General features: G+C 38.1%; 1 protein-coding gene across 2 annotated transcripts in view; it reads left to right on the top strand.

Annotated features, from left to right (window-relative positions):
* The first annotated feature begins 271 nt into the window (after positions 1–271).
* Positions 272–27,646, top strand: part of UNC13C (unc-13 homolog C) — a 558,456-nt gene continuing 531,081 nt past the window's right edge. The window contains exon 1 of one of the 2 annotated variants that reach the window (XM_077764313.1): positions 272–3,266. In XM_077764313.1, the coding sequence (XP_077620439.1) occupies positions 275–3,266 (2,992 nt within the window). In that variant the 5' untranslated portion in view covers positions 272–274. The remainder of the gene's footprint in view (positions 3,267–27,646) is intronic. The other variant, XM_077764311.1, reaches the window with a different exon arrangement.

The following is a 27,646-nucleotide window of genomic DNA, read 5'->3' as shown; positions in this document are numbered from 1 at the left end:
ACATTCCTTTCTTTTAGACACTATATGAAGTTATGTGGAAATGAGAGAGATTCATGAAAACCCTTCGCCAGGAGAGAATGTTTTTCATAAATGGAGCTTTGCCTCTGGTTTTCACAGGACATTGACACTGCAACAGAGCCATGGCTGCCCTTCTTGCTAGTTTCAGTAATTCACAGAACGTCTGAACAGAGATGCTTGCCTTGGATTTACAGATTTTCATCCTGATACCTTGTTTACTTCTTTGGGGCAGAAAAACTTTCACTAATTGCTCCCCATGGTGGCTAATCTTTTCAAGAGCCTGATTTTACCTTACATACATAAGCTTTGCAAAGGAATGTTTACAAAGAAATTGGGAAATACAACCAAAAAAAAGGAGAATCGTCAGCAGAGAAAGGATCAAGACTTTCCTACTGCTCGCCAGACCAAAACCCCCAAATTTTCTAATACCTTAAAAAGCACTGTAAAGAAGATTGCAAAGTGTTCATCTACTCGCAACTTATCCATTGAAGAAGACGAGGCTAATAAAGAATTTTCCCTCTCCCCAACATTCAGTTACCGGGTAGCTATTGCCAATGGCCTACAAAAGAATATTAATGTAACCAACAGTGATAATGAGGATTTGCTTCAAGAATTATCTTCAATTGAGAGTTCCTATTCAGAATCACTTAACGAACTAAGGAGTAGTACAGAAAACCAGGCACAGTCAACACACACAATGCCAGTTAGACGCAATAGAAAGAGTTCAAGCAGCCTGGCCCCCTCTGAGGGCAGCTCGGATGGAGAACGCACTTTACATAGCTTAAAACTAGGAGCTTTACGCAAACTGAGAAAATGGAAAAAGAGTCAGGAGTGTGTCTCATCAGATTCAGAGTTGAGCACAATGAAGAAAACCTGGGGAATAAGAAGTAAATCTTTGGACAGAACTGCACGAAACCCAAAGTCAAATGCCCTTGAGCCAGGATTCAGTTCCTCTGGCTGCATTAGCCAAACACATGATGTCATGGAAATGATCTTTAAAGAACTTCAGGGAATAAGTCAGATCGAAACAGAACTCTCTGAACTACGAGGGCATGTCAATGCTCTCAAGCATTCCATCGATGAGATCTCCAGCAGTGTGGAGGTTGTACAAAGCGAAATTGAGCAGCTACGTACAGGGTTTGTCCAGTCTCGGAGGGAAACTAGAGACATCCATGATTATATTAAACATTTAGGTCATATGGGTAGTAAGGCAAGCCTGAGGTTTCTAAATGTGCCTGAAGAAAGATTTGAATACATTGAAGGTGTGGTATACCAAATTCTAATAGACAAAATGGGTTTTTCAGATGCACCAAATGCAATTAAAATTGAATTTGCTCAAAGGATAGGACACCAGAGGGACTGCCCAAATGCAAAGCCTCGACCCATACTGGTGTACTTTGAAACCCCTCAGCAAAGGGATTCTGTCTTAAAAAAATCATACAAACTCAAAGGAACAGGCATTGGAATCTCAACAGATATTCTTACTCATGACATAAGAGAAAGAAAAGAGAGAGGGTTACCATCCTCCCAGACATATGAAAGCATGGATATAAAGCTATCTACTCCAGAGCCCAAAAGCAAGAAGAACAATTGGCAGTCACCAGATGACAGTGATGGAGAACTGGAATCTGACCTCAATAGAAATAGTTACGCTGTGCTTTCCAAGTCAGAGTTTGCAACAAAAGGAAGTACTTCCAAGTCAAGTTCAAAATCACACAACGCAAGAGCCAAAAATAAAACTGCTAGTAGCAGCAGAATTTCAAATAAATCTGATTATGATAAAATTTCCTCACCGTTGCCAGAATCAGATAATTTGGAAAAACAAACTACAGCCCATTATGCAGATGTTTCACCCCTCTGGCATTCACAGAGTGATTTTTTCACTGGTAAACTTAGTCGTTCTGCATCAGATTTTTCCAAATTGTGTCAATCTTACTCAGAGGATTTTTCAGAAAATCAGTTTTTCACTAGAACTAATGGAAGCTCCCTCCTGTCATCTTCAGACCGAGAACTTTGGCAGAGGAAGCAGGAGGGCACAGCCACCTTGTATGACAGTCCTCAGAGTCAACACTTGAAAGGGGCTGTTCCGGGTGTCCAAGGGCAGAGTGAAATTGCGAACACAGAAACTGTGGATAGTGGAATGAGTAACAGCATGGTATGTGCATCTGGGGACCAAAGTCATTACGGTGATTCTCAGCTCTCTTTACGTGAGGATCTTTCTCCATGGAAGGAATGGAATCAAGTAGAGCAAGGCGCTGATTTAGGTTTAGAGTCATCCACACAGGAAGCTTTTGACTATGACACAAACAGTCTATCTGATCAACAACTAGATGTTTACAGTAAAGACCTGGAAGACTTGGGCAAGTGCCACAGTGACCTTCAGGATGACTCTGAGAGCTATGATTTAACCCAAGATGACAATTCATCTCCATGCCCTGGTTTGGATAATGAACCACAAGGCCAATGGGTTGCCCAATATGATTCTTATCAGGAAGCAAATTCAAATGATCTATACCAAAATCAAAACCAATTGTCCATGATGTATCGAAGTCAAAGTGAATTGCAAAGTGATGATTCAGAGGATGCCCCACCCAAATCTTGGCATAGCCGATTAAGTATTGACCTTTCTGATAAGGCTTTCAGTTTCCCAAAATTTGGATCTACATTACAGAGGGCTAAATCAGCCCTGGAAGTGGTATGGAACAAAAGCACACAGAGTCTCAGCGGTTATGAAGATAGTGGCTCTTCCTTAATGGGAAGATTTAGGACATTATCCCAATCAACTGCAAATGAATCAAGTACCACCCTTGATTCTGATGTCTACACAGAGCCCTTTTACTATAAAGCAGAGGATGAGGAGGACTATAGTGAACCAGTGGCTGATAATGAGACAGATTATGTTGAAGTGATGGAACAAGTCCTTGCGAAGCTAGAAAACAGGACTAGTATGACTGAAACAGATGAACAAATGCAGGTATATGATCATCCTTCATATGAAACACCTTATGAAACCCCACAAGATGAGGGTTATGATGGGCAGGCAGATGATGTGGTTAGTGAAGGGGGACTGGAGCCATTAAATGAAACATTAGCTGAAATGGAAATAAAAGAAGATGAAAACCAAAATATCCCTGAACAGCCAGTGGAGATCATAAAGCCAAAGAGAATTCGACCTTCTTTCAAAGAAGCAGCTTTAAAAGCCTATAAGAAACAAATGGCAGAATTGGAAGAGAAGATCCTGGCTGGAGGTACTCATGTTTACATGCTACATTTTGAGCTAGTTTTATTTTAACACAGGGTGGTTCTTCTTTAGAGCATGTTCTGTGTTTACTCTTGGGAGAATGTATCTGCAAGAAATATGCATGTTTATTCTAGAAGGGTATTATTTTACTCTGCTCCCCCAGCAAGTTGGACTTGATGATTTAAAATCAGAGTGTTTTCAAATAGGTCATACTAAAATGAGCCCTATAGTATATGGATCAAAATTTCTCCGCTAGCATTGGTAACAAACCCCATTTCATATTAACTAACTTTGTGGCATCAGTCATCAAAAAAAAGGGGGTGGGGGGAGTGAAATCAAAAAGCAACCCAAAATTACTCTTTGGTTCTATTTGGTTTACAAGGATGAGGAGAATGGTGTAATCTTAAAGAATTAGTAACAATAGAACCCAGATTTACCATTCCCTTTCCCATCAAATCTATACTTTGAAGCCTGCCAGTAGGGAGAGATGGATCTCCACAGCCAACCTTAGCCAGTCCCATGGAGGACCACTGCTTCCATCACTGCTTACTGAAGCATTGGCTGGAGCATTGGCTCCTCTTTGAGGAGGAGTCAGTAATGAGTCAAGTTCCCTCCTAAAGAGTGGAATGGAAGTCTCTTCCCCCTTATGGTATCGAAAAGAGTACCTTATTTAAGAATTTTACTTGATTTTCTGAGGGAACAATTTTGGTTCAACCACTTTTGAAAATTAGCCACTTATAAATAAAATGATTTTTTTGACTTTTTATTTCCCACCAAACTTCACCTGCACTTACCTCTGTCCCTTACCATTTATTTGCATGCTTATCACTTTATATCTTCGAGATAGTTTGATATTATCTCAGTTGTGATGAATTATATATTGTTAAACTTTTCCTTGTTTATGGCATTGAAATCTTTAAAGTGTTTATATAACATTTCATAAAAGTATATACTAAGATGAGCAACTGGTCCCTGCCATTATGAAATAATATAACTGTTTCCTCAACCAGTAGCTGATTATGGCATCTTGGTCTTGAACCAAATTGTGATTAGACATTCCTCAAAACGGGTCATTTTTTTCTTGTTGATATGGGTGGATTATTGAATAATCAGATACCTTTATTGTTAAACTGTTTCAGCCTCTAAGGCAATTGAAGTAACAATCAGGATTATCTGTTCAAAAAAAACTGTCTATATAAAACAGCACCCCCTATGTAATTTATTTAAAGAACACCTTAAGTTAAAGGGATCCTGGGTGAATTGGCTCTGACTTGGTTGTTGTTGCTTTCAGGAGGCAGTTCTAAACTATATTTAAAACCAATGTGGATGTGCAGAGTAGTCAAAATTTTATGCTAATAATAATTCATATTGGAATAATAACTATCTTATTTAAGAGTGATGTTTAATAGTTAGATATCTTTATTACTAAAACTCAGTTAATGGTTTCTTGGAATAAAGGCCAGTAGTTTGCCATTGTATTTTATTTGTTGTGGATTCAGGGAAGTCTACTTAAGGGCTTTTTAAGACTAACCAGTGTGCATAAGTATGTGTCTATTGTGATTTAATAGATGTTTTAATGCCAGGCAGTTAAAGTCTCTGAAATGTTAGGCAGTATTATAAAAATTACAAAACTATAAATTTCAGAAAAAAAGTTGATCTTCATTAACTGAAAAATTAGCAAACATCTACAAAGTAGATAGGAATATTGACCCGTCAAGTAGTTAATGACCTTAATGGTCCAGTGGTTCTTATCCTTAGAGAACAGAAATATACTTGGTTAACTGCACATCCCCCATTTAATAATCTGAAAATAGGTAAAACAATGTTGTGCCATATACCTGACGTCGTGGGTCTGGCTACAGAGGACCTAGACCCCTCCACCATCTTGGAGCTGGGCTTTTTATCCTTGAGGTAGCTTTAGATGGAATCTGTTGGGTATCATTGATCCTAGAGGAAATCAGACACACATCTTTAAGATGCTCTCCGGTTGCTTGAAAGGCACCAGATTGACTACCCAGGAGGCTGCAGTAGCCTAGATTTTAAAGGCCATCTTTTCTTCCTTTGGCAGCAGTCAGGCAGTTGTCTCCCTCCTGTGCCACCAATATGCCTCAGGAGGAAGGACAGCCAAAGAAGGGCATTTTTCAGTCCCCTTCACTGCTCAGAGCATTCCAGTAAGGTGCCAATTGTCATGATGGATTTTGTGCCCATGGCCATCTGCTTACTGGGCTTTGGGCAGATGCCAATAGATTTTTTCTCTCCATGACTACCTAGTCATCATTAGGTAGCAGAGCTGTTTTTTCTCCATTACTAATCTGGCAAGATTAGACTGTAGAGCTCTTGCTATAAAACTCTGTAAGATGCTGTTTCCCTGATAGACCTTTATGAAATTAGAAGTTCATAAATTTAAATTATTTCGACTTCTGTCTTCAGGGTCCTGGTAAAGGAGAATTTTAAAGACCCAGATGTTTATATGCATGGATATTTATTTGGTTGTAGTGTTTTTGAGAACTTACACCCTTGAATAGTGTGCCAGTGGGAAAGGGATTTTGTAGTGTGTGTAGCCAGAAACTCCATGAGGTCATATTCTTCCCTTGTTACTGAACCTTGCTGAGTGATGCCTTTTGTGTAGCTGGCCTAAACCCCACACCATGGTAGTGACTTTCTGATCCCCCGCCTCCAGCCCTGCACCACCCATCACCTGGAATTAATATTATCTCCTCTGAATTCCCAGATACCTGCCTTTTATGGCACTAGCTGCCACCTTACATAATGATAATGACAGATTCTCATTTTCTCTTCTAAACTGTTTTCTAAAGGTGAGAGGTTTGTCGTTCTCATTCTTTCATTTGCACTGTGCCTAGACCAGTGCTTTATATGGAGTAGGCACTTAGTTAATATGTGTTGCATGAATGCCTGAATCAAGGGAAAGAGTATACTAACAGTAGACTAAGTAAAGAACACAACAAGTTTCAAAGTCAAATCCAAAGTGAGGCCCATAAGACTGTGACTCTGTGTTTTGGGACTTCATAAGTATGGTTAGAAATGAAAGCTTTTTATTACTATTTAAAGTTTTTTAAAGTTCTTAAAAATTTTTTAAATTTGGTATAGTTGACACACAAAGTTAGTTTCAGGTGTTCAACATAATAATTTGACAAGTTTATACATTAAACTATGCTCACCACAAGTGTCCATCTGTCACCATACAATACTATTATGGTACCACTGACTATATTCCCTATGCTGTACCTTTTATTCCCATGACTTATTCATTCCATAACTGGAAGCTAGTATCTCCCACTCCCCTTCACCCAATTTGTCTATTCCCCCCAACTCCCTCCTTCTGGCAACCATCAGTTTGTTCTCTGTATTCATAGGTCTGGTTCTGCTTTTAGTTTATTCACTTGTTTGTTTATTTATTTTTAGATTCCACTTGAGTGGGATCATATGGTATTTATGTTTCTTAGCCTGACTGACTTCATTTAGCATAATACCCTCTAGGTCCATCCATGTTGTCACAAATGGAAAGAACTCATCCTTACTATGGCTGTGTAGTATTGCTGTGTGTGTATGTGTGTGAAAATGTGCCCCCACCCCCCTCGTACACCCATATCTTCCCTATCCACTCATGAGTTGGATTATTTTGATAACTTGACTAGTATAAATAATGCTGCAGTAGCATAGGAGTGCATATATCTTTTTGAATTAGTAAACGCTTATTATTGAGTGCTACTATATACCAGATACTTTCCAGGCAGTTTATCTGTTTGTTTGTTTGTTTGTTTGTTTTTACTTCTAACAATACCACTATGAATTTGATTCCGTTGTTACTCCATTTTACAGGTAAGGAAACTGAGATGTTAAACTTGCATAACTTCCTCAATGTCATACATACAGTAAGAGGAGGGTCCAGAGTTAAATAGATTGTTACTTTGACTGTTTAGAGTGGCCATATACTAACTCAGTTTTGAGATTATGTATTCATGTTTTAAAGTGGAAAAACATGATGAAAAAGGAAGGGCAGCATTAGCCACAGTTTTATTACAACTAGAGGATTTTCTTTAAAAACCAGTAATAATATGAAAGGCACTGAGGTTGTGATATAAAATAGTTCATTCTTAGTCTTTCTGCTTCAAGTCCTTGGTACATCATATAAATCAAGGCTTGTAGAGCTCAATAAATACTGTACAACAGCAGCTTGAAGGATGATTTATTTGAAGTCTGAGTATACTTGATGTGGAATTAGAGTCTAACGTCAGTTTGAAGTAAATTTTTTTAGCAGAACAAAAATCTCATTTTGTTTTGAAATGCCATTCCCAGGCAGTGTCTAGATTCTGAAAGAGACTGTGACATCTATGATTAGCATAATTAATGATGTTTTTACCATGGTGTGTATTTTGTTTTCTAATAGTTATAGAAATTTAAGGAAACATTTTGGCTTCCACAAAGAAATGCAATTGAATGTAAAATATTTTCCTAAGATTGAGACTTGATTACATTAAACCAGTGGTTCCCAATGTGGCTGGTAGAATCATCTGGGGAGCTTTTGTAGTACTTGTTGTTCCCAACAAGTGTTGTTGTACAATTACAAAGTTTTAGGATTGTGTCATAAATGTTATGATTTTGTGGTTCTGTATTGGGGACCATGGATATTTACTCAAAATTGTATGTGTTATTGATGAATTGTATGTGCACTTGTAAATAAAACACACACACACACACACAATAAAAGAAAATCCAGAAAATTCACAAGTTAAAAGTAAATTAATATCTCCTTCTATTCTTCAGAGAAAGAGAATTTGTTTCTGACACTCTGTAAACATACATACACCTCTTTTATTTTTAAATTTAACATAAATGATATTACATGTCATATACTCACTTTGTTCTGCACCTTGCATTTTCATGTAATATATATTTGAAAGATCTTATGACATTATTACCTGCTACATCATATTTAGTGACACAAAGATTTCCACTACAGTTATTACATGATTTATTGACTCGGTCCCCTACCATGGAACCATTGAGTTAATTTTCCTATAAACTCACAAACAAGGCAGACGTATTAGCTGTTTTTGAGCAAATTAGGTAACATAAATTCCTAGATGTGAAATTACTTGGTCAGTGGATTTACTCCAGCTTTGGAGAGTTAGGAACTCATGAATTCTAGGTCAACCCATAATACTTACCATAATTGTAACTTTATATTAAAGTATATAATTTTTTGATTATTCTAGATCTCTAGACTAGCTTGTAGAGTCAATGAGTGAATTTTTCTTTCTGTTACTATTGTAATGCTAGAGCCTAGGTCAGTGGCATAGAGTACATGCTCAATTGTTAACTAGAGAAATCTATCCTAGCCTACTCCCTTTGTTGCTGGGCTATCTAGTTCTACATATGGTGGAGAATGCATAGAATACAAATATACTTCAGGGTCTTTTTCTTTCAATCAAAAGGACCTTTTATAATTATATATATTTCAACATAACAAAATAGGCATGATTGAAATAGGCAAGAATGAAAACATGACTTTTCCCCCCTTTAGGTCAATCATACCTGTGAGAAGGCTAGTTATTCTTTCTATGATGATGTAGTGTATACATCTCCAAGATTAAGTCTCCAGAATTGACTTAAATTCTGGGATTAGTGTTTAAGAAGGATAAATATTTCAACTAAGTTTTGAGGCTTTTCTGGCCCAAATCTGTCAAGAGGTACTCGTCAAACTTTATTTTTTTTTTTTTTTTTATTTATTTCTAGGAGAGAGAGAGAGAGAGACAGCGTGAGCAGGGGAGGGTCAGAGAGAGAGGGAGTCACAGGCTGAAACAGGCTCCAGGCTCCGAGCTGGCAGTCAGCACAGAGCCGGATGCGGGGCTCGACCCCACGAGCCGCGAGATCATGACCTAAGCGAAAGTCGGACGCTTAACGGACTAAGCCACCCAGGCGCCCCTATACTCGTCAAACTTTAGATTCTAGACCAGGAAGGATGGGGTCTGCTTTTTTAATATGCTCCCTAAGTGCTTCTGATGTAGGTGATGATTGGAACACATTTAAAGAGTTCTGTGTAGCCAGTATTTCACCTGCCCACATAGAGTTGTTTTCTCTATTATTCTTTTTAAATTAGAAGAGGTAGAATCAGTCTAAGAAAACACAGGGATAATTAATTTCAAAGCAAATACAGAGTTCTTTCATAGTTTTCCAGAGCAATAGGTTATTACATTTATGGAAAGATTTTGGTAATATGTACTCATTAAAGCATAGGAAAGCAAGAGATGTATTCCTTGAAAGGTGTATGTAAACTGAAAACTTTAGAAATTAGCTATTTCAAATATTCTAGAAGATTTTGCCATAGAAACCATTCAGTAAATATTTTGTCTACAAATAAATCACCCATCATCCTACAAATCCCACATTTTATCTGTTTTTGCATATTTAAGGCTTCTTTGTTTCAGTAGTAGTCATAGTCATAAGAGTTGGAGTGGTAGATCTTTCCTCAAAGTAAGCATAGCAGTACTGGTCGTAGTAGAAGGCAATCCATTTATAAATGTTCCATTAAAATGCAGTGCATAGTAATAAACTTTTGGTTAGTATGGTTTGATTTTTAATAAACTAGAATTACCTATAATACAAAGTAATTGTATTGATTTTTGAAACAGACTAAGATCTAGGAAGAATACCTATGAAGAGTGAAGTGGCCAAGGTCTCCCAGGGGCCGCAGAAACAGCTGGCACCTCTACTTCTTGCTAGACATAAAGTGCAAATGCACAGGGGATAATTCTGTATCCTTCTAGGATACAGGACTGGAAGTCACAGGGAGTTGCCTGTGAGAAGGGAGACAAGTAATGGTGGTGTATATGAGGAGATTAGTTCACAGGGGAGCCAAAGATTTCCTTTTATTTTGGTTTTCTTTTCCTTCTTTTCTTTTTTGTTTAGTTTTTGGTTTTTTATTTTTGTGGTTTTTTTTTTTTGTTTTTTTTTTTTGGCTTTTATAAAGTGAAGACAAGTTTTTAAAGTATACTGTGGTATGAGGTAGAACTAAGAGAAAGAGTAAGAAGCCAATACATATTTAATACTTTCCCATCAGATTCAGTTCTAGATATTTTAAGGACATGTTGAATTCTGACTGTAACTTGGGATGATTTTTTTATATATTCACAGAGATTTTATATATATAATCTCTGCACTTAATTTTATTATTATTATTATTATTATTTTTAATCTCTGCACTTTAAAATGAGATGACTAAGCCTCAGAGAAGCAAAAACAAGTCTGGGTTATACAGTTATCGTAAGAGTATTGATGTAATCTCATGTCCATCTGACAGAATCCAGACACTGATGCTATTTCTGCGACATCCTATTGCAGTTGTGGGCAAGTCTTACCATGAAAGGGCATGGCTCATGTGCTTCATGGTCAGTCAGTTTTGTGTTAGCTGCTGTAGTAGTGATCTCTGTTAACAAAAAATGAATATTAATGATTTGGGCCAAGAGATACGTCATCTTTTTGGGAAGTTTAGATAATCTGGAAGGGTTGTCACATTAAACACTTGTCACATTAAAAGAATTTATTAAGGGTAAAGAAATGTGATTAACAGTAGCTTTTGAGGGATTAAACCATTCTATAGAAGGTAGAGAAGAAATTCACAAAGATATCCAAAAGCCATCTTGACAAGAAAAGTGTAGAGTTCAAATATTTTGTTTATTTGTAATTATTAATGGCTCCCAAACTACATACCTGGAGTACTTTGTAGAAGAGCTAAAAATGGAATACATTTTTCAAGAAAATATTAACTGCCAATGAAACGTGGTACTTTTGAGATTGTACTGGGAGTATTGCTTCAAAGACTGTAGTGCAAATTCCCAAATTCCAGGGATTCAAGAGTGTTACGTCAAATTCTCAGATAAATATTTTTTGTTTTTTGTTTTTTTGGTTCTGCTAATGTCATTGTTCATGTTATTCCTGTGAGTTCAAAAAGAGAGAGACTGTATAGAAGTTATGACTCACTTGAGAATTTTCTTCGTGGAATAAAACTCTGAACTCTGACGTAAGCCACAGTAAAGTATAGCCTGATCGGTTGTTACTGATGATATTAAAATGGGAGATGCTAGGATCTGGAATAGTTGTACCCAAGGGGGTAATTCAGGATCTGAGATAAAGCTCAAGAACAAGTGAAGGGAGAAAGTCCAGTGTAGCCGAGAAAATATTCCAGCTGGAAATAATATTTTGGACTATGGGTAACTATTAAACCACCTGGAATTCTATCTCTGGGTGTCAGTTGAGTGGGTAGAGAACAGCTGGGAGCAAAGACCATTGAGGACTGAGCTGGGCAGGAAGTCATTTTTGCCAATAGGGCCTTGGATACTTGGTTAAAATCTAGGGATGGGACGTTTCTAAACATCCCAGAATCGGAGCTCTTAAAAGAAAAGCAAGTCCCAGAGGCATTGATACACTAGAACAATTATCAGGAGGTGACCTATCATCTGAACTAGGATCCGAAGTCAGGAATGAGTCTCTAAATCAGATAAAAAAGCCAGATTGTTCTGCTAGCACCCAGAGACTGAATCCGATTTGTGGGCACAATGATTTGATCCTGAGGCCCAAGTTGCTGGGACACCCTGACCCCAAATAGAACTATTCCTCGTGTTTAAGATATTAGCTTGGGTTGCCTCCATAGACCATAAGACCAGATAGACTGAATGCATTAATGAACTTCTTTAATATGTTTTATTTCAATTTGTAAGTATGCTGCTGCTTTCCCTTCTTTTCATTATTTATTTATTTATTTATTTATTTTATTTTGTAAAGTTTATTTATTTATTTTGAGACAGAGAGCAGGGGGAAGGTCAGTGAGAGAGGGCTAAAGGGAGAATTCCAAGCAAGTCCCGCACTGTCAATTTGTAGCCTGATGGGGAGCTCAAACTCACAAACCGTGAGATCGTGATCTGAGCTGAAACCACGAGTCAGATGCTTAACCAACTGAGCCACCCAGGCTCTCCCCATCCTTCTTTTTAAAGGAAAGTATGTTATAGAATCTTGTCAAGTACTTCATTCATCAAACTTGGTTCATGCTGGCTCTCAGCTAATCCCCCAAATAAAAGAAATCTTCAGAGGATAAAGTGACTACCATTCAGCAGATTGAAATAACTGTGATATGAGTCTTTTGGCAATCCCAAAGGGCCCTAAAAATATATTGAGAAATGTGATTTTATTTTTATTTAGAATAAATGTATCTCTCCCTACCCCTTCCAACAATCCTCATTGTCCTCAATTTATCCCTCACTTTTTTCCCAGTTCAACAATGGTACCACTTTTTAAAAGGATAGCACTTATTTTGACACACAGAAGCACACATTTATATTACTTTTCTTAACAACTCTATAAGGTGCGTAGCTCAAAAATGTGTAACATTTATTGAGTCTTTTGTTGGGTGCCAGACACTATTTTAAATACTTTATACTATATTTATATAATCCTCAAAATAACCCTATTAGATGAGTACTTTTATCTCTATTTTACAAATGAGAAGCAGAGATAGGGAACTTAATTAAGGGGAGACACAAATTTAAAAAGTGGCAGAACCAAGATTTAGAATTAGGTGTTTCTCTTCTAGATTCTATGTGCTTACCTGCTACAGCCTCATTGAGGACATTGGAAATTAAATATTGGTATTCAACTTTATAAGATAAAGACCCAAGGAGGTAAAATGTTGATTTAGCTGACAGCACTGATTTGCCAGCAGACCTATAATTAGAAACTATTCTCTCAAATCATAGGCAAGCGCTCAAGCTATCAGACCATCCTCCCATTTTACATAATATTATTAAAGGCAACATGATTATCCAGGTGTCATTTCTGTATAACTGTGATAAAAGAAATTGTTGTCTGCATGTAATAGTGGCGATAAGAAATGACAGATTGAATATGATCATATTTCTCAGAGATGTAGGTTAAGCTTCTCCTTAATGCCTTTTCTGATGCTCAGTGATGTCTTGTGGAAAGCTGATGGTTTTAGTTTTCTATTTCTGTTCTTTAGTGATTATAGTTAAAAACATACATACTCTCATGGGCAGCCACACACACAGAAAGTGTGGATTCACTGAATGCTTGACATAGTGTATTTTACTGTCTGAAGGAAACCAATAGGAAATGCCCAAGTTGGTCATTATTCCAACTTGCATTGCATTCCAACTTGCATTGCATTCTGAGTACAAAACGCAATTTTAACATTTTAAAAAGTTAACTATCATATACGTTTAATCCTTATAAAACATCAATGAGATAACTATAGCCAACCTCCCCAAGTCTCTCACCTCAAGATAATTACTGGTAGTTATGATGGGACTGGTATCAATCCAGGACTTTTGTATCCCACCCTGATACTCTTTGCACAACAACATGTTCTTAGCTGCTTGTACAAATGTATGCTTCCTTCTCCTGGATGTTAAAGCCTCTGGTTGTAACAAACTTCTGAGGTTGTGTCAAGGTGTTTCTCTGCTGAGTTAATGGTTCTGAGAATTTAGAATGTATAAAAATCACCTGAGAGTGCTTGATTAATGATATATTTGATCCAATCTGCAGTTTGTCCCAATGTGGGATGATCCATGAATCACATTAAGATAGTAACAGATCCTAAGTGCTCTTCTCCCTTCATTCTTTCTTGAGTGATTTCATTTCATTTTTTGACTTGTGTTCCCATCTGTGTGCTGATGGTCCTAAGTCAGTGTCTTTGGGCTAGCTCTCCAAGCTTAGTCCATTATATACATTTATTCTTTCCACCATTAATTGACCCACTAATGAACTCATTCTTCAGTAAATATTGAATCAACTAGCTGCTTATTGGGATAAAGTGGTGATAACTCTTATTTGGCCTTTCTCTTTGTTAAGTGGGTGAGATGAATTTAAGCTTTAAAAAATACACTATATAATTTTAACCATTTATAGCTGCTGTAGAAGTAAATACAAAATGTTAAAAGAACATATTTTAGTTTGGAGGTTAGAGAAGATTTCCTACAGTAAATGATATTTGATCTAGATCTGAAGATTAAATATATTGAACTAAGCTAAGAGGAAGGAAAAAGAGCATTCCAGGCAGAGGAAATAGCATGGACCAGGGTCTTAGGTCAGAAAATGGCTTGACATATTTGAGGAACCTAAAGAAAGCTAAATGCAATTGACCTACATCAAGCAAGGTAGAGAATGCTGTGAGATAAATCTGGTATAGTAATCAGAGCCCAGATTTTTCTGAGTCTTACAGATCACTTGGGGATTTTGTTGTTGTTGTTTCTCTTAGGTACCATGGAAAGCTATGAAAGGGATTACTATAATGAGTTGTAGGACTTCCATCAAATAGCATATCACTCATGCCTCAGACACATCATGCCTAGCACTGAACTCTCTTCTTCCTCTGTCTCCTAATCCTGCTTCTTCTCCTGGGTTTCCGGTTTCCTGTCTCAATAAATGACACCATGATACTCTTGATTGCTTGGATCAGAGAGTCATCATCTTTGGCAACTTCCTTGTCCGGATATTTGCATCTTTTCTGGCCATCCAGCACCTAAATTCCCTTATTATTGGTGTTCCTGAAAGTGGAAGTCCTTGGAGGGAAGGAGTGCCCAAAACTTGCTGCAGAAGCTGAGGGGACTGGAAGTTCCTTCTCCCCATGCCCAGCAGCCTTGGCTTGAACACATGACTCAGACCTGGCAGATGGGAACCTTCTGCCTAGTAATTTGAGTTTGAATCTGTCATTTCACAAGCTCTGACATTTTGACCGCATAATTATCTCTCAAATACAGACAGTTTTCTCAGTCGCCGTTGTTTCTACCCTTGTTCTAGCAACTGCTATCTCTTGTGTGGGGTATGTTAGAGCTTCCTAACTAGTCTTCTGGTCTCTTTGTCCCATTACCACTGCCCGTTCCCCAGTCTGTCGCCTCTCTGCATCCAGAGATACGTGCAAATAGGCAAAACTACAAAAAATGTCTTTATATTACTTTTAGGATGAGGTCCAAACAAGCAGTGAATCCATTGTGCTGAAGATGCCTGCTTGCTTGCCGTCATCCTCATGAGGCTGTAAGCTCACAGAAAGCAGGGGCTGTGCTGTACCCTGACATGTCTCACAGTGCTCACTGTGACCAGCAATGAGGCAGTGAAGCACTGTGGCTAGGAGCAGAGTTTCTGGACTTAGCCTACAATTGTGCAATCTTAAACAAGTTGTTTAATTTCTCTGTGATTCACTTTCCTTACTGAGAAAATGAAGAGATCACAAGAGTATCTATGTGATAATAAAACAAACATATATTCTTTCGGCAGAATCTGTAGGTAACCAGAAGGGAGCCATTCTATCTAAGAAGCACCAAGACGACTACTTCATTTTTTAAATCAATCTTTCTTTCTTTCTTTCTTTCTTNTCTCTGTGATTCACTTTCCTTACTGAGAAAATGAAGAGATCACAAGAGTATCTATGTGATAATAAAACAAACATATATTCTTTCGGCAGAATCTGTAGGTAACCAGAAGGGAGCCATTCTATCTAAGAAGCACCAAGACGACTACTTCATTTTTTAAATCAATCTTTCTTTCTTTCTTTCTTTCTTTCTTTCTTTCTTTCTTTCTTTCTTTCTTTCTTTCTTTCTTTCTTTTTCTTTCCTTCCTTCCTTCCTTCTTTCCTTTCCTTTCCCTTTTTTCCTTCTTTCCTTCTTTCCTTTTTTCTCTTCCTTCCTTTCTTTCTTTCTTTCTTTCTTTCTTTCTTTCTTTCTTTCTTTCTTTCCTTCCTTCCTTCCTTCCTTCCTTCCTTTCCTTTCCCTTCTTTCCTTCTTTCCTTCTTTCCTTCCTTTTTTCTCATCTTTTCTTTCTTTCTTTCTTTCTTTCTTTCTTTCTTTCTTTCTTTCTTTCTTTCCTTCTTCTCTCTCTCTTTCCCTCTTTCTTTCTTTTCTTTCTTTCTGAAAGAGAGAGGGCATGGGCAGGAGAGGGTCAGAGAGAGAGAGAGGGAAATACAGAATCTGAAGACAGGCTCCAGGCTCTGAGCTAGCTGTCAGCAGAGCCTGATGTGGGGCTCAAACCCATGAACTGTGAGATCATGACCTGAGCCAAAGTCGGATTCTTAACTGACTGAGTCACCCAGGCACCCCACCAAGACTTCTTTTGATCTTCTATAATTTCTGAGAAGTATGAGCCAAAAGCCAAATGCTCCAATTACCTTCCTATATATTTTTTAACTGAATTAGAATTACCATCCAGAATGGATTTTGGGAAGTGATCAATTATGTGATTATATTTGTGGTTTGAATCCTTGGAAAACTCTGGGCACAAGCTGCTTGAGGCAGTATTAATAGCTAGTTATTGATGTTTTTGTCAAACACAAAAACATGCAACAGCCTCACTGCCCTGGCATGTTAACTACTTTGCCTTGGGGAAGTTTCAACATAGAGAACCAAGTAAGTCCATCAACGTTTATTGAGTGCTTAGAAGTGTGATGAGCTCAAGATTAAGGCCCTGGTAAGAGAGAAAACACAGGATGCAAAGACATAGATTCTTTCCTTGGCGAGGTGTTTCTTGAGTGAGCTGTTGTGAGAAGCATTGTGGCTTATAGTCAAATATTATTAAATTGTTTATTTAAAAAATACTGATTAGCATGTGCATGAATGTATGCTGTGCAGGTCATCAGAGTTAGAAGAGTAGACATAGAAAAGGTAATTTGTAACTAGATAAATAATAGCAGTTACTTTTTACTTAGTAATTATTATTTAATTCATAGCTATTATTACTACTAATGAGCTTTAGAAGATAAAAAGGGGTAATAACATTAAAACTACTGACTTTATTCAACCCAAACTACATATAAGAAGTAAGTACTTGGTGTGCATTTATTTAACTTAAGGGTCCACACACACTTGAGAGGTGTGGCAGATGTTTCTGGAACTCCATGTCACACTCCTGAGCCTTCTTCTGATCTCAGATGCAGCTATGGTGGACCACAGCATGGGAGCTCAGCTTCTTCCTTCACTTATAGCTTGCTACCTTGGCCGATGCCTTCCTTGTTTCAGATTTCTGCCTTGAAGTCTCCCTGACATTCAGGGATTCCTTCAGCAATCCTCAACAAGGGCATTCAGTGGTTATTAGGTCAGTGCTGCGGACTTCCACTCTTTATGAGACCCGCCTCTGGAGGTCCTCACTGGGCCGAAGCCCTGTTGGCTGCAGCAGCAACCTCCGTAATGCACCCTTTCGCTGGTGTCTCTTCCTCCTTTTTGTCCTCCCTGCTCCTCATTCCTCCTTCTGGATTACCTTGCAGAGACACTTCCTACCCTCATGTCGTTGCCCCAGCCTCTACTGGGGGAACCCAAACCAAGACCTGAGGTCAAGACTAGTTATATCTTCATACTGTCAATGGGATAACAGAGCCTTGGACCATTGAGCTGGTGTCACTTACCTTGCTGACTCACCTTAAGCAGAACCAGGGTTTGAATGTCTGTTCTTAAACTACTTACCCAAAATCTTGTGAACAATACGAAGGTACTTGCGAAAAAAGGCCTAACTAATCTCAGTAAGAATGTTTAGGTTTGAGGGGACTTAAAACTGATCTCATGCAGTGAGATAAATTGGGTTAGAACTTGTTAGTGACAGTAGTAAGTGACCAAAGATGCTTCTGTATACATTGAAAAACAGCAAGACAAAATTGTATAGGAACCAGTGGGCCTTCTATCATCCTCTTCCCCACCAGCCCCAGTCCCTTCCCATCCCAATCTCCTGGGCTGGCAGTGCTGTGTCTTCTGATGATTAAGTGTCCTGGGGCCACCTTCTCTCTGCTTCATCATCTCCTGGCCTTCTCAACATTCCTTTGCACAATGACTCTGATATTTATTGTTATTGATTTTCAATTAATAAGCTACATCTCCTGGGAATGTTTGCTTTTTTTTTTGCCTTTTTTCTTCTGTTACACAAAGGCAGCTTTTTCTGCTGATGAAGACATTTTAGGCAGTGGCAAACAAGTCGAGTATAGTTTTGGAAAGGAGAGCTTGTCCCGATATCCTGACAGCATACCATTTTAGCAAATAAGCACACATAAGACTGTGCGTGAATGAAGTCATCTTTGAATAATTTGGATTTTTGAGGTGGAAGGACTGATAGAAATAAATGGAAAGAAACAGCATTATTTCTGTCCACTTGGGAAGGGGCACAAGTGTGTGTATTTGCCTGTGCAGACGTGAATGTGTGCATAAAGACTGAGGGAGATTTACATCAAATTTACAGTTCAGAGTCCAATAACTGCTTTGTGCTGAGTAATATTATTGAGTTATGAGGGTATTCATTAATTTCTGTAATTTGATTCTGCTCGTGGCTTTGATTTCTCTGCTATTGTTCAATGTGAGTATAAATAAATTAGAAAGAAAAGTAGTTTGTGGAGAAGGGAGTCATTTCCATGTCAAGGTAAACAAATCACATTGATAAGAGAACACTTTGATTATAAGACTGAGTAAACATGAGGAATGCTTTGACCAGCCTAGAAGAGAACTCTTCAGAGAAACGTTGTCCACTCTGTTGTTCTTACCCATTGCATCAGAGGATAATTACTCAGGTTTGAAGTGTAAATAACTATTAGAGAATTTTTTGTCATATTCCCTTTACCACAAATCCACAAATATCTGATGTTTTGAAATCTCAGACTCACTCTTTTAAAGTACAACAGCAGGGGTGCCTGGGGGGCTCAGTCGATTGAGTGTCTGACTCTTGATTTCAGTTCAGGTCATGATCCCAGGATCATGGGATCAAGCCTTATTTAGCAGCTGAGGAAAATGAGGGTCTAGAGATTAAGTGTTGTGGCGTTTTGTTGTTGTGGTTGTTTGTTTTGTCCAAGATCACACACTAATTGGCCTGAGGAATTTAACAGAAACAGGTTCTCCTCATGTAGTCAATTGTAAAACTACATGCTGAATTGCGGTAGAAGGATGCTGCCATTGAAATAGCTATTCTGTTAATGCTAGCATAGATGCAGTTAATAGCATAGATGCAATTATCTCAGAACCCATTATTTAATTTATAGAAAATACAAATGCAAAATACTGGATGCACTATTTACCAGTATTAGAACAAGAATCTGAAAACACAAAAAATAGAAATAGAAGGAAATTTTAAAACATTTATGAATGATGTTAGAGAAACATCATTACTTTTGATAAATCTTTTTCTTAATGTTTATTTTTGAGAGAGAAGAGAGAAAGAGAGAGCACACGCAAGCGTGGCAGGGGCAGAGAGAGGGGGATGGAGGATCTAAAGCGGGCTCTGCGCTGACAGCAGCGAGCCCAGTGTGAGGCTTGAATCCGTGAACCATGAGATCATGACCTGAGCTGAAGTTAGATGCTCAACCGACTGAGCCACCCAAGCACTCCAATTTTGACATATCTAAATCCTAATTTTCTCTATTAGGTGATAAGAAAAGTGATTGTTTTGTTCACCTTTCTAACTTTGTTAGTGTTGGGGGCTGGAATGGGTCTTGCAGAATTTGACTACAGTTGTTTCCAAGCTCAATACATGCCATCATCACCTGGGTGAATTTTATACTCTATGGTTCCAGACTCTCCGTCCTGAGGATTCTGATTTATAAGTCTGGAGAAGGACCTGGAAATTTGTATTGCCACTAGGATTCCCTAAGTTTGTGAGGACCAGCAGGTTGGAGAACTAATCCAATCCCCTTGCTTCACAGATAAGAAAAGCTTAAAGCCCAGATGTTGCATTTCAGGGCCTTTTGGGGGGATGGGGGTCAGCACAGTGAGTGATGGGAGTAGGACCCAGCTCTTTAGGAAGTTGTTCCAAGCTTCAACTTCCTGAAAGCTCTCACACTAAGCTGATTGAGCACTTGTGACCTATATGTTCTTTTACTGTGTAGTTTTGTGGGCTAGGAAAAACATCCAACAGGAGTAAGCTCTCTAGTAAAATCTCCTATTATATATAGTGCATTGTCATCATAGGGTCATTGAATTCATTCAGCTCCATGGAAAGAGCAGGAGGGAGGGAGGTTGGGAGAGAAATTTAAATAGTGCCAGTGATTATTCTTGCCAATTCATTCAAAGAGCTCCTGAGTGGACTTCTCTGGTTTGCTCTCTCTGCCACAGGAGGCTGACCTGTGCCTACTGCATCCAGCCTCCTTTGCCAGCAGGCTTCTGGTCAGCTTTGTAGGAGGTCAGATGGAAGAAGGGAAAGGAGGTCAGGGTATCTCTTCTCATTCCCTGCTTTGGTGTCTTAGCTCGGGCTGTAGCTGTGTCTCTCTGGTTCATGGCCCTGTTGGCTACCATAGCAGCTGTCACTAAGCCCTAGGTGTGCTGTTTTCTCTCCTTCATCCTTAGGCCCCAGGCACAGTAACTGTTTCCCACAATATCTAGACTCTGGGACCTTACCATCCACTATTTGTTCCCTTAACCTGATTCTCATTCTGTAATTGCCCTTTTTCTTTTTTATTTGAACCACTGGCATTCTGTTTCCTGTGTGCGCTTACATTAATACAAGATGGGAATACAATTACATAGTCATTCTAAAATTCCTTTATGGTGCCAGTATCCTCTTAAACCAAAATGATTTGTCTTTAAGCATACAATGATGTGAAATTCTCTTCTGCACAATTGCTTTATTTGCATTGCACATTACTATATACGTTTTATCATTTTGAATACTGTTAATGCACAAATTTCTTGACACAAACTATACACACTGTACTTTGTGAGCCATAAGATGTTTTCAACGGTAATTTGACTACACATCCTTTCCTCCTTAGACACTGATTTCAGAACCTTCCCATGGTTGAGTGAAACTTCACAGTACATATCATAAAAAAATGTAAAGCTGTGGGGCACCTACATGACTCAGTTAAACGTCTGACTCTTGATTTTGGCTCAGGTCATGATCTCATGGTTTTTGAGTTGGAGCCTCGTGTCAGGCTCTGCACTGACAGTGTAGAGCCTGCTTGAGATTCTCCCTCTCTCTCTCTCTGCTTATATCCCATTCATATTCTGTCTCTCTCAAAATAAAATAAACTTAAGACAAGAGTTTAAAGCTGGGAGAGAGATCATAGAACCAAGGCAGAAAATGATTCATCTCATTCCCCATACCTACAATTTACTCTGTTCCAGAAGTCTCAACAAAACCTTCAAAATGCCCCACAAATGAAGGGAAATTGGTACAATCACCTTTAAGGACAATTTGACAAAATCTACCAAAGTTTTAAATAAATGTATTCTTTCTTCTATCATTTTTTCTTTTCTGAAAGATGCTTTGGACATACGTAAGACTGTTTATCTCAGTGTTGTCCTATGTAACACAGCATATGACCTAAACATCCATTGTCACTAATAACTTAGTAGGCAACCTAAACATTCATTGTTGTATGAAACACAGTATATACAGATTAAAGATCTATTAAAAGAGACTTGTTAAAAATGTATAATATATTTAGAAAATGGATTACTCTCCTCTCGTTGTAGAGGTGCTTGAGATATATTAAGATACAAAAAAAATCCCAGATGCAGACAGCATGTTATGTCATCCTGTTTGTGAGATATATCCCTATGTTTTTCTTTTTTTAAATTATAAGCATGTATTATCTGTATGATAAAACAAACCATGTGCTATGGTGATGATAGTAAGAAATAAGACGCACCCAGTAGACACCTACTGCCAATTACTTTACTAACTTTATGGGAACTCATTATCTCCAATTAGGAGATGCCTCCTTGGCATCCTTGAAGGGAGCCCCCCTCAAATCACACTGCCCTCATTCCAACCACTTTCAATCTAAAACCCATTGCTGGGTGCCTGCACCTTTGTCACAGGAAGGAGACTCAAGCTCTGACTTTATTTACAGACAAATTCCTGTGTGCACATTACTGGGGAATGTGGAAGCTGATTTCGGTAGGTGATAAGAAGGTTTTCATCATCTAAAATGTCAGCGATACAAATGAGAACGTATGAGAGCATTATTCCAGGAAGTGGAAAAAGGCCAAGACAATACTCCAAAAGCCTGAGCAGAGAGGTTTCACACAGAGGAAAGGTGTTAAATCAAAGAGAGCAGGGTTTACATTCTTAGATGAAGCCATTGGCTGCCAGAAAGAGATAGAAGAGATGAATATGTGCTCATAAATTCTTCTATCTTAAAAGGCAGTTTGGGAAGTAATACTTCAGTGATTTTGTAGGCTGGCCATCTGGGACTTGAGGTTGTGAAGAATTATTGCCATGCTAGGGCCTTGCAAGCCAAGTTGAGAGCTTTGTCTTCAGACCACAGCCCGCTCGCTTCCTTTTCAGGGACAGTTGTTTCTATCCACCTTCAGTCTTTTATATTCGTTCCTCAAGAAACTTAGAACCCTAAGTATTTGCCTGTAAATGCTAAGTGAATAGTGAGAGAACACTTACAAGGGAAGTCATGGGGATGTCTTGTATAAATTGGACAGTTATCTTTTAAAGTGAACACTACCTCCCAAAACAGCCCAAACTAATTTCTAGTGTTAGAAATTAGGTTAGTTGTTACTCTAGCAAACAGACAATCTGCTACTGTATTTCAAATGTTTAGAGGTGCTACCATAATTAATACATTATAAACTCATTTCAGGGGCACCTGGGTGGGCTCACTCAGTTAAGCATCTGTTTTGGCTCAGGTCATATCTTGCAGCTCGTGGGTTCAAGCCCTGCATTGGGCTCTGTGCTGACAGCTGACCTGCTTTGGATTCTGTGTCTCCCTCTTTCTCTGCCCCTTCCCCATTCACATTCTGTCTCTCTGTTTCTAGAAAATAAACATTAAAAACAATTTAAAAACCTCATTTCAATGTATAATTGAAAGTTGTTCTTGCTATAATCAATAGATGCTAAGATAGCCAAATGATTAGTGATGTTTTCTGATTGCTTACCCAATGGCAAGCATTGTCATTATCCTTTTGGATATATACTGAGATACAGGCGTTTTTTTGCACAATGATCCAGTGAGGAAAATACAATTATTACCTTAACTTTATAGCTGAAGAAGGCAGGGAATAGAGAGCTTGCCTAGAGCACATTAGGAAGCAACTGAGAGTGGAACACCTTGGTCTTTTTGAACATAAAATGCTTTTATCCACTTCACCCCAGTGACTTAAAGTACAACTACTATTGAAAGGGAAACCTGCAAAATTATATGAATGCTAGAAAGAGCTGCCAGTACTCAAAATAGCTGGAAAAGGCGATGTTAAACTTGAGCCAGTGATTTCTCTTTCAAGAAGCATTCCAGGATTAGGAACACTTTTAAATAGAAAGCACAAAGAGTACCAGGCCAGGTCTCCGCTGAATGCTAGGCCCTTTGGTTAGCCCAAGCAATATAAAAGAAATCACATTGTCTTCACACCAGGCTCAATTTCTTGGCAGTTCTGCCTTTCATGTGGGCAGAGTGGTCTGCTTTTGGTGACCTAAGTAAAGTAAGGGCAGAAGGTTCATTAGTTTAGTGATTCTCTTTACTGTACCCAGGATCCTCTGATCTGAGTCATTGGAATTTTTCCAAGTTTGTGCAGTTATAGAAATTCAGAGTTAAAAAAAACTTTGGAAGTCCTTCATTTTGTTCTGGTTTTCTAACACCTCACATTACCACTTGGAAAAGTATTTTGGGGGAGTACATCCAGCAAAATCTCTTGTGGTTTTTTATGTGTCCTATTTTTTTCCCCAAAAAAACCACATTGTATGAAATTTGACAACTGCAAAAGAATCTCTCTTCTTTTACCAAAACATGGGAAATATAAAAGTGAACCAGTTTCGTGTGTGTGTGTGAAGACAACTTTTGAGCAAGAAAATTCTATTTACTTATATTGGTTTGACATTAATATTCAATTTCTTAATTTTTTAAAATATAGTTTTTCTTGTGCTTATAAGATCAATCTGTATATCTTATTCTATTTATGGATATAGTAAAAATCACTTGTCAAAATCAAGAAGGTTTTGAATTAATATTAGGTTCCATTTACAAATGAGGTTAATTATTTAGTTTCAAACTTTTTGAATTGTATGTATACATTAAAATGTTTGGTTTCCTCTTTGAGAAGTTTATTTAAAAATTTTTTTAAAGTTAAATTTTATTTTTTAAGTTTTTTTTAAGTTTTTTAAATTTAGTTTTGACAGAGACAGAGCAAGCAAGTGTGAACTGGGGAGGGGCAGAGAGAGAGGGAGACACAGAATCCAAAGCAGGCTTCAGGCTCTGAGCTGTCGGCACAGAGCCCAATGCAGGGCTCAAACTCTCGATCTCTGAGATCATGACCTGGGCCGAAGTCAGATGCTTAACCTACTAAGCCACCCAGACACCTCTCCTCTTTGAGAATTTTAATTGATAAACAGAACCTTTCCAAGTGATTAAGTAGTTCTTTAAAATATAATAAGTTAAACTTAAAAACAAGGTGAATATTAAGTTCTCTTATACATCCCAACAATGCTTAGAAATTTAATTAAATTCTCTTTGAATGAGATCACAATTCCAAAATTAATTAATAGGCTTAAATTTAGAATCCTGAGGCTTATATGTTAGCTTAATAAATTGTCTTAAGTATTTCTAATACTTTACCCGATAGAGACAGATTTTTCCATTTATACCAAATCATTTTCCTGAACTCAATACATTATTTTCTATTTATAGATTTGTTTTATCATCTCTATGCTAAGTTCCAGGCATTCCCTTTCAAGGTCATTTGAGGTTACAAATCAGTGGGCAGTTTGGGGTCTGGATGTGGTCTTTGATTCTCCCTGTGTCTCTTATTTACAAACTGACAGCCTGTTACAGTTGCTGTAACAACAGACTGTGTCCTTTAGAGGACACAGAGGTCATCTCCGAGGTTCAGACCATTGTTATGTAATGTTTCTATCTGCTCCTACTGGGATTTCTTTTAATTCTCTTTTTGGCTGGTTTAGGTTTTACACTTATTTAATTCTCTTAACATATTTTAATGGTTTCCCATCTGGCTCAAAACTTATTCTCTTTGTATGCCATCAAATATTTTACACACATGCGTAATACGTTTGAAATCTCATTTCACTTTATTGCTCATTTGTATTGTTGAAATTCGATATACTTTTCATATTGTTCTTGCTGGCTGAGCCACAATGAGCTAGAATGACATGGCATTGGATACTGTATATCCTTTCCGTCTTTGGTCTACAGACATAATGCTGAAGTCAAATAAATTAACAGGCAGAAAAATAAACACCATCTAGAATCCTTCACCAGAAACTGCTATTTTTGATTTTAAGCATATTCTCTTTCAGTATCCCTAAGGTTAAAGTGTTTCAGGGTTCAGGGGCACCTGGGTGGCTCATTCGGTTAAGCGTCTGACTTTGGCTCAGGTCATGATCTCCCAGTTCGTGGGTTCAAGCCCCACATCGGGCTCTGTGCTGACAGCTCAGAGCCTGGAGCCTGTCTTTGGATTCTGTATCTCCCTCTCTCTCTGACCCTCCCCTGATCACACTGTCTCTATCTCACTCTCAAAAATAAATTTTAGAAAACATTAAAAAGTTTTTTAAAAAGTGTTTCAGGGTTCAGTTCTTGGACTCTTTTTTTTTTTTTTTCTTTCTATTTACACTTGCTTTTTAAGCAATCCCCTTTTGTCCACTGATTTTAGATACCACATCTGTGCTGATGACAGTCACTTTTATATCTTGGACTACAGACCTTTTCCCCAAACCTTAGACTGTTGTGATCCAACTGTTATTTGACTGCTAGAATCTAACTAGAATCTAGTTTAGAATCTAACTTCTTCTCACATATCTGCTGCCAGCCATTCTTGCCCCTACTGTGTGCCTCCACCATCTCTGCCCTGGGTAACTGCAGCGGCCTCCAAACTCACCTCCTTGCTTCCACCTTTGACCCTTACTAGCAGCCAGGGTGAGCCTATGAATCTTAGAGTTTGTCATCATAGACAAAAATCTTAATTTGCTACAGTGGTCCCTCATTTTATTTCTAGGTAAGAGCCAACCCCCTTATAGTGGCCCTATATCTTCTCTTCCTGTTGTGTCTCCAAACTTTTTGCCTTTTGCTGAGCCCCTCACTTGCTTGGCTTCAGCCACACTGGATTCTTTGTGTTCCTCTAATTCACCTGGAGCATTCCTGCCTCAGGGTATGGTTTAGGCTTGTCTTCTCAGACCTTAAGGGAAAGTGAATGCAATGAGATTAATTGATTAATTAATTAATTAATTTGCAACGAGTTTATTTTAAAAATGATGCAAGGCTAACACTTTGTAAAAGAGAAGAAATGAGTTAGAGATGGGAAGGGAGCCGATAAAGGGTGTGCTACTGCTGCGGCCAAATGGATCCAACCCCTCTGAGTCACTTTAGGACCTAAGTACTTAAAGTATTCGCTGTGAAGCAGCAGCGCTGGCATCGCCTGCGAGTTTGTTGAAATGAGAATCTCAGACTCAAGACATACTGGATCAGAATCTGCATTTGAACAGGACTCCAGGTGATTCATAGGTCCTAACTAACAGCTGAAAAACACTGCTCTAGGAACTGATGTTGAATATGCCTCAGAGTTATCCCACTGAAGGGCAGGGAATCTGGAAGTGTTTATTCATCAGCATCTTGGCTGTCATTGGCCAAGTTCTGGTTTCAAAACCATTAATTCCCGATTGTCTCATGTACTGACAGAGCATGCTACGGAGCCTTTGCTCTAGCTGTCCTGTTAGCCTGCAGTGCTCTTCGTTCAGGTATTCACATGGCTAAACCTTCTATTTCCTCTAAGGCTTTGTTCAATTCTTACTCCCAGTGATGTTTTCTTCTATTTAATTTCGCAAATTGCAAATTCCAAAACGGAATTCCCAATTCTCATTGTTCTGTTCTTCTCTTAGAAAAATTCAATTGTACTTATCTTTGTAATTCACTGTATAAGCTATTTACTTACTATGTTCAATGTTTTCCTGTCCCACTAGAAAGTTAGCTTTATCACAGCCGTAGAGTTTGTCTGTTTTGCTTGCTGATCTGAATAAATAAATGTCTGTATTTTTAAAAATAAATAGTATATATAAAATTTTATATTCTACATTTTGTAGCATTATATCATAAATTTCTCTTATCATGAAAACTCTAAGTAAATGTCATTTTTATTGGCTGTCAAATATTCCATTGCTTCTATAAAATATAAATTCTTATAGCATGTGGCATCTAGGTTGTTTGTTATTTTGATGATTATAAATTATGCTGTCATGAGGTTCTCTGTGCATAAATCTGTTTCATTAGAAATATTATATCTCTAGAATGGATTCATGGTGGTTAGAATATTGAGACAAAGGCTAAAAATTACTATCAAGACTCTTGATAAATGCATACAAAATATCTGTAACCATCAGTGAATAAATATACCTGAATCACCAGACCTTTTCTATCAACCTGAGACAGTGTAGCATAGTGGTTAAGAG

Source organism: Crocuta crocuta, unplaced genomic scaffold (assembly GCF_008692635.1).
Source record: "Crocuta crocuta isolate KB4526 unplaced genomic scaffold, BGI_CrCroc_1.0 scaffold102, whole genome shotgun sequence".
In the NCBI taxonomy this organism is placed as follows: Eukaryota; Metazoa; Chordata; class Mammalia; order Carnivora; family Hyaenidae; genus Crocuta; species Crocuta crocuta.
This window is presented reverse-complemented; position numbering and strand designations above follow the sequence as displayed.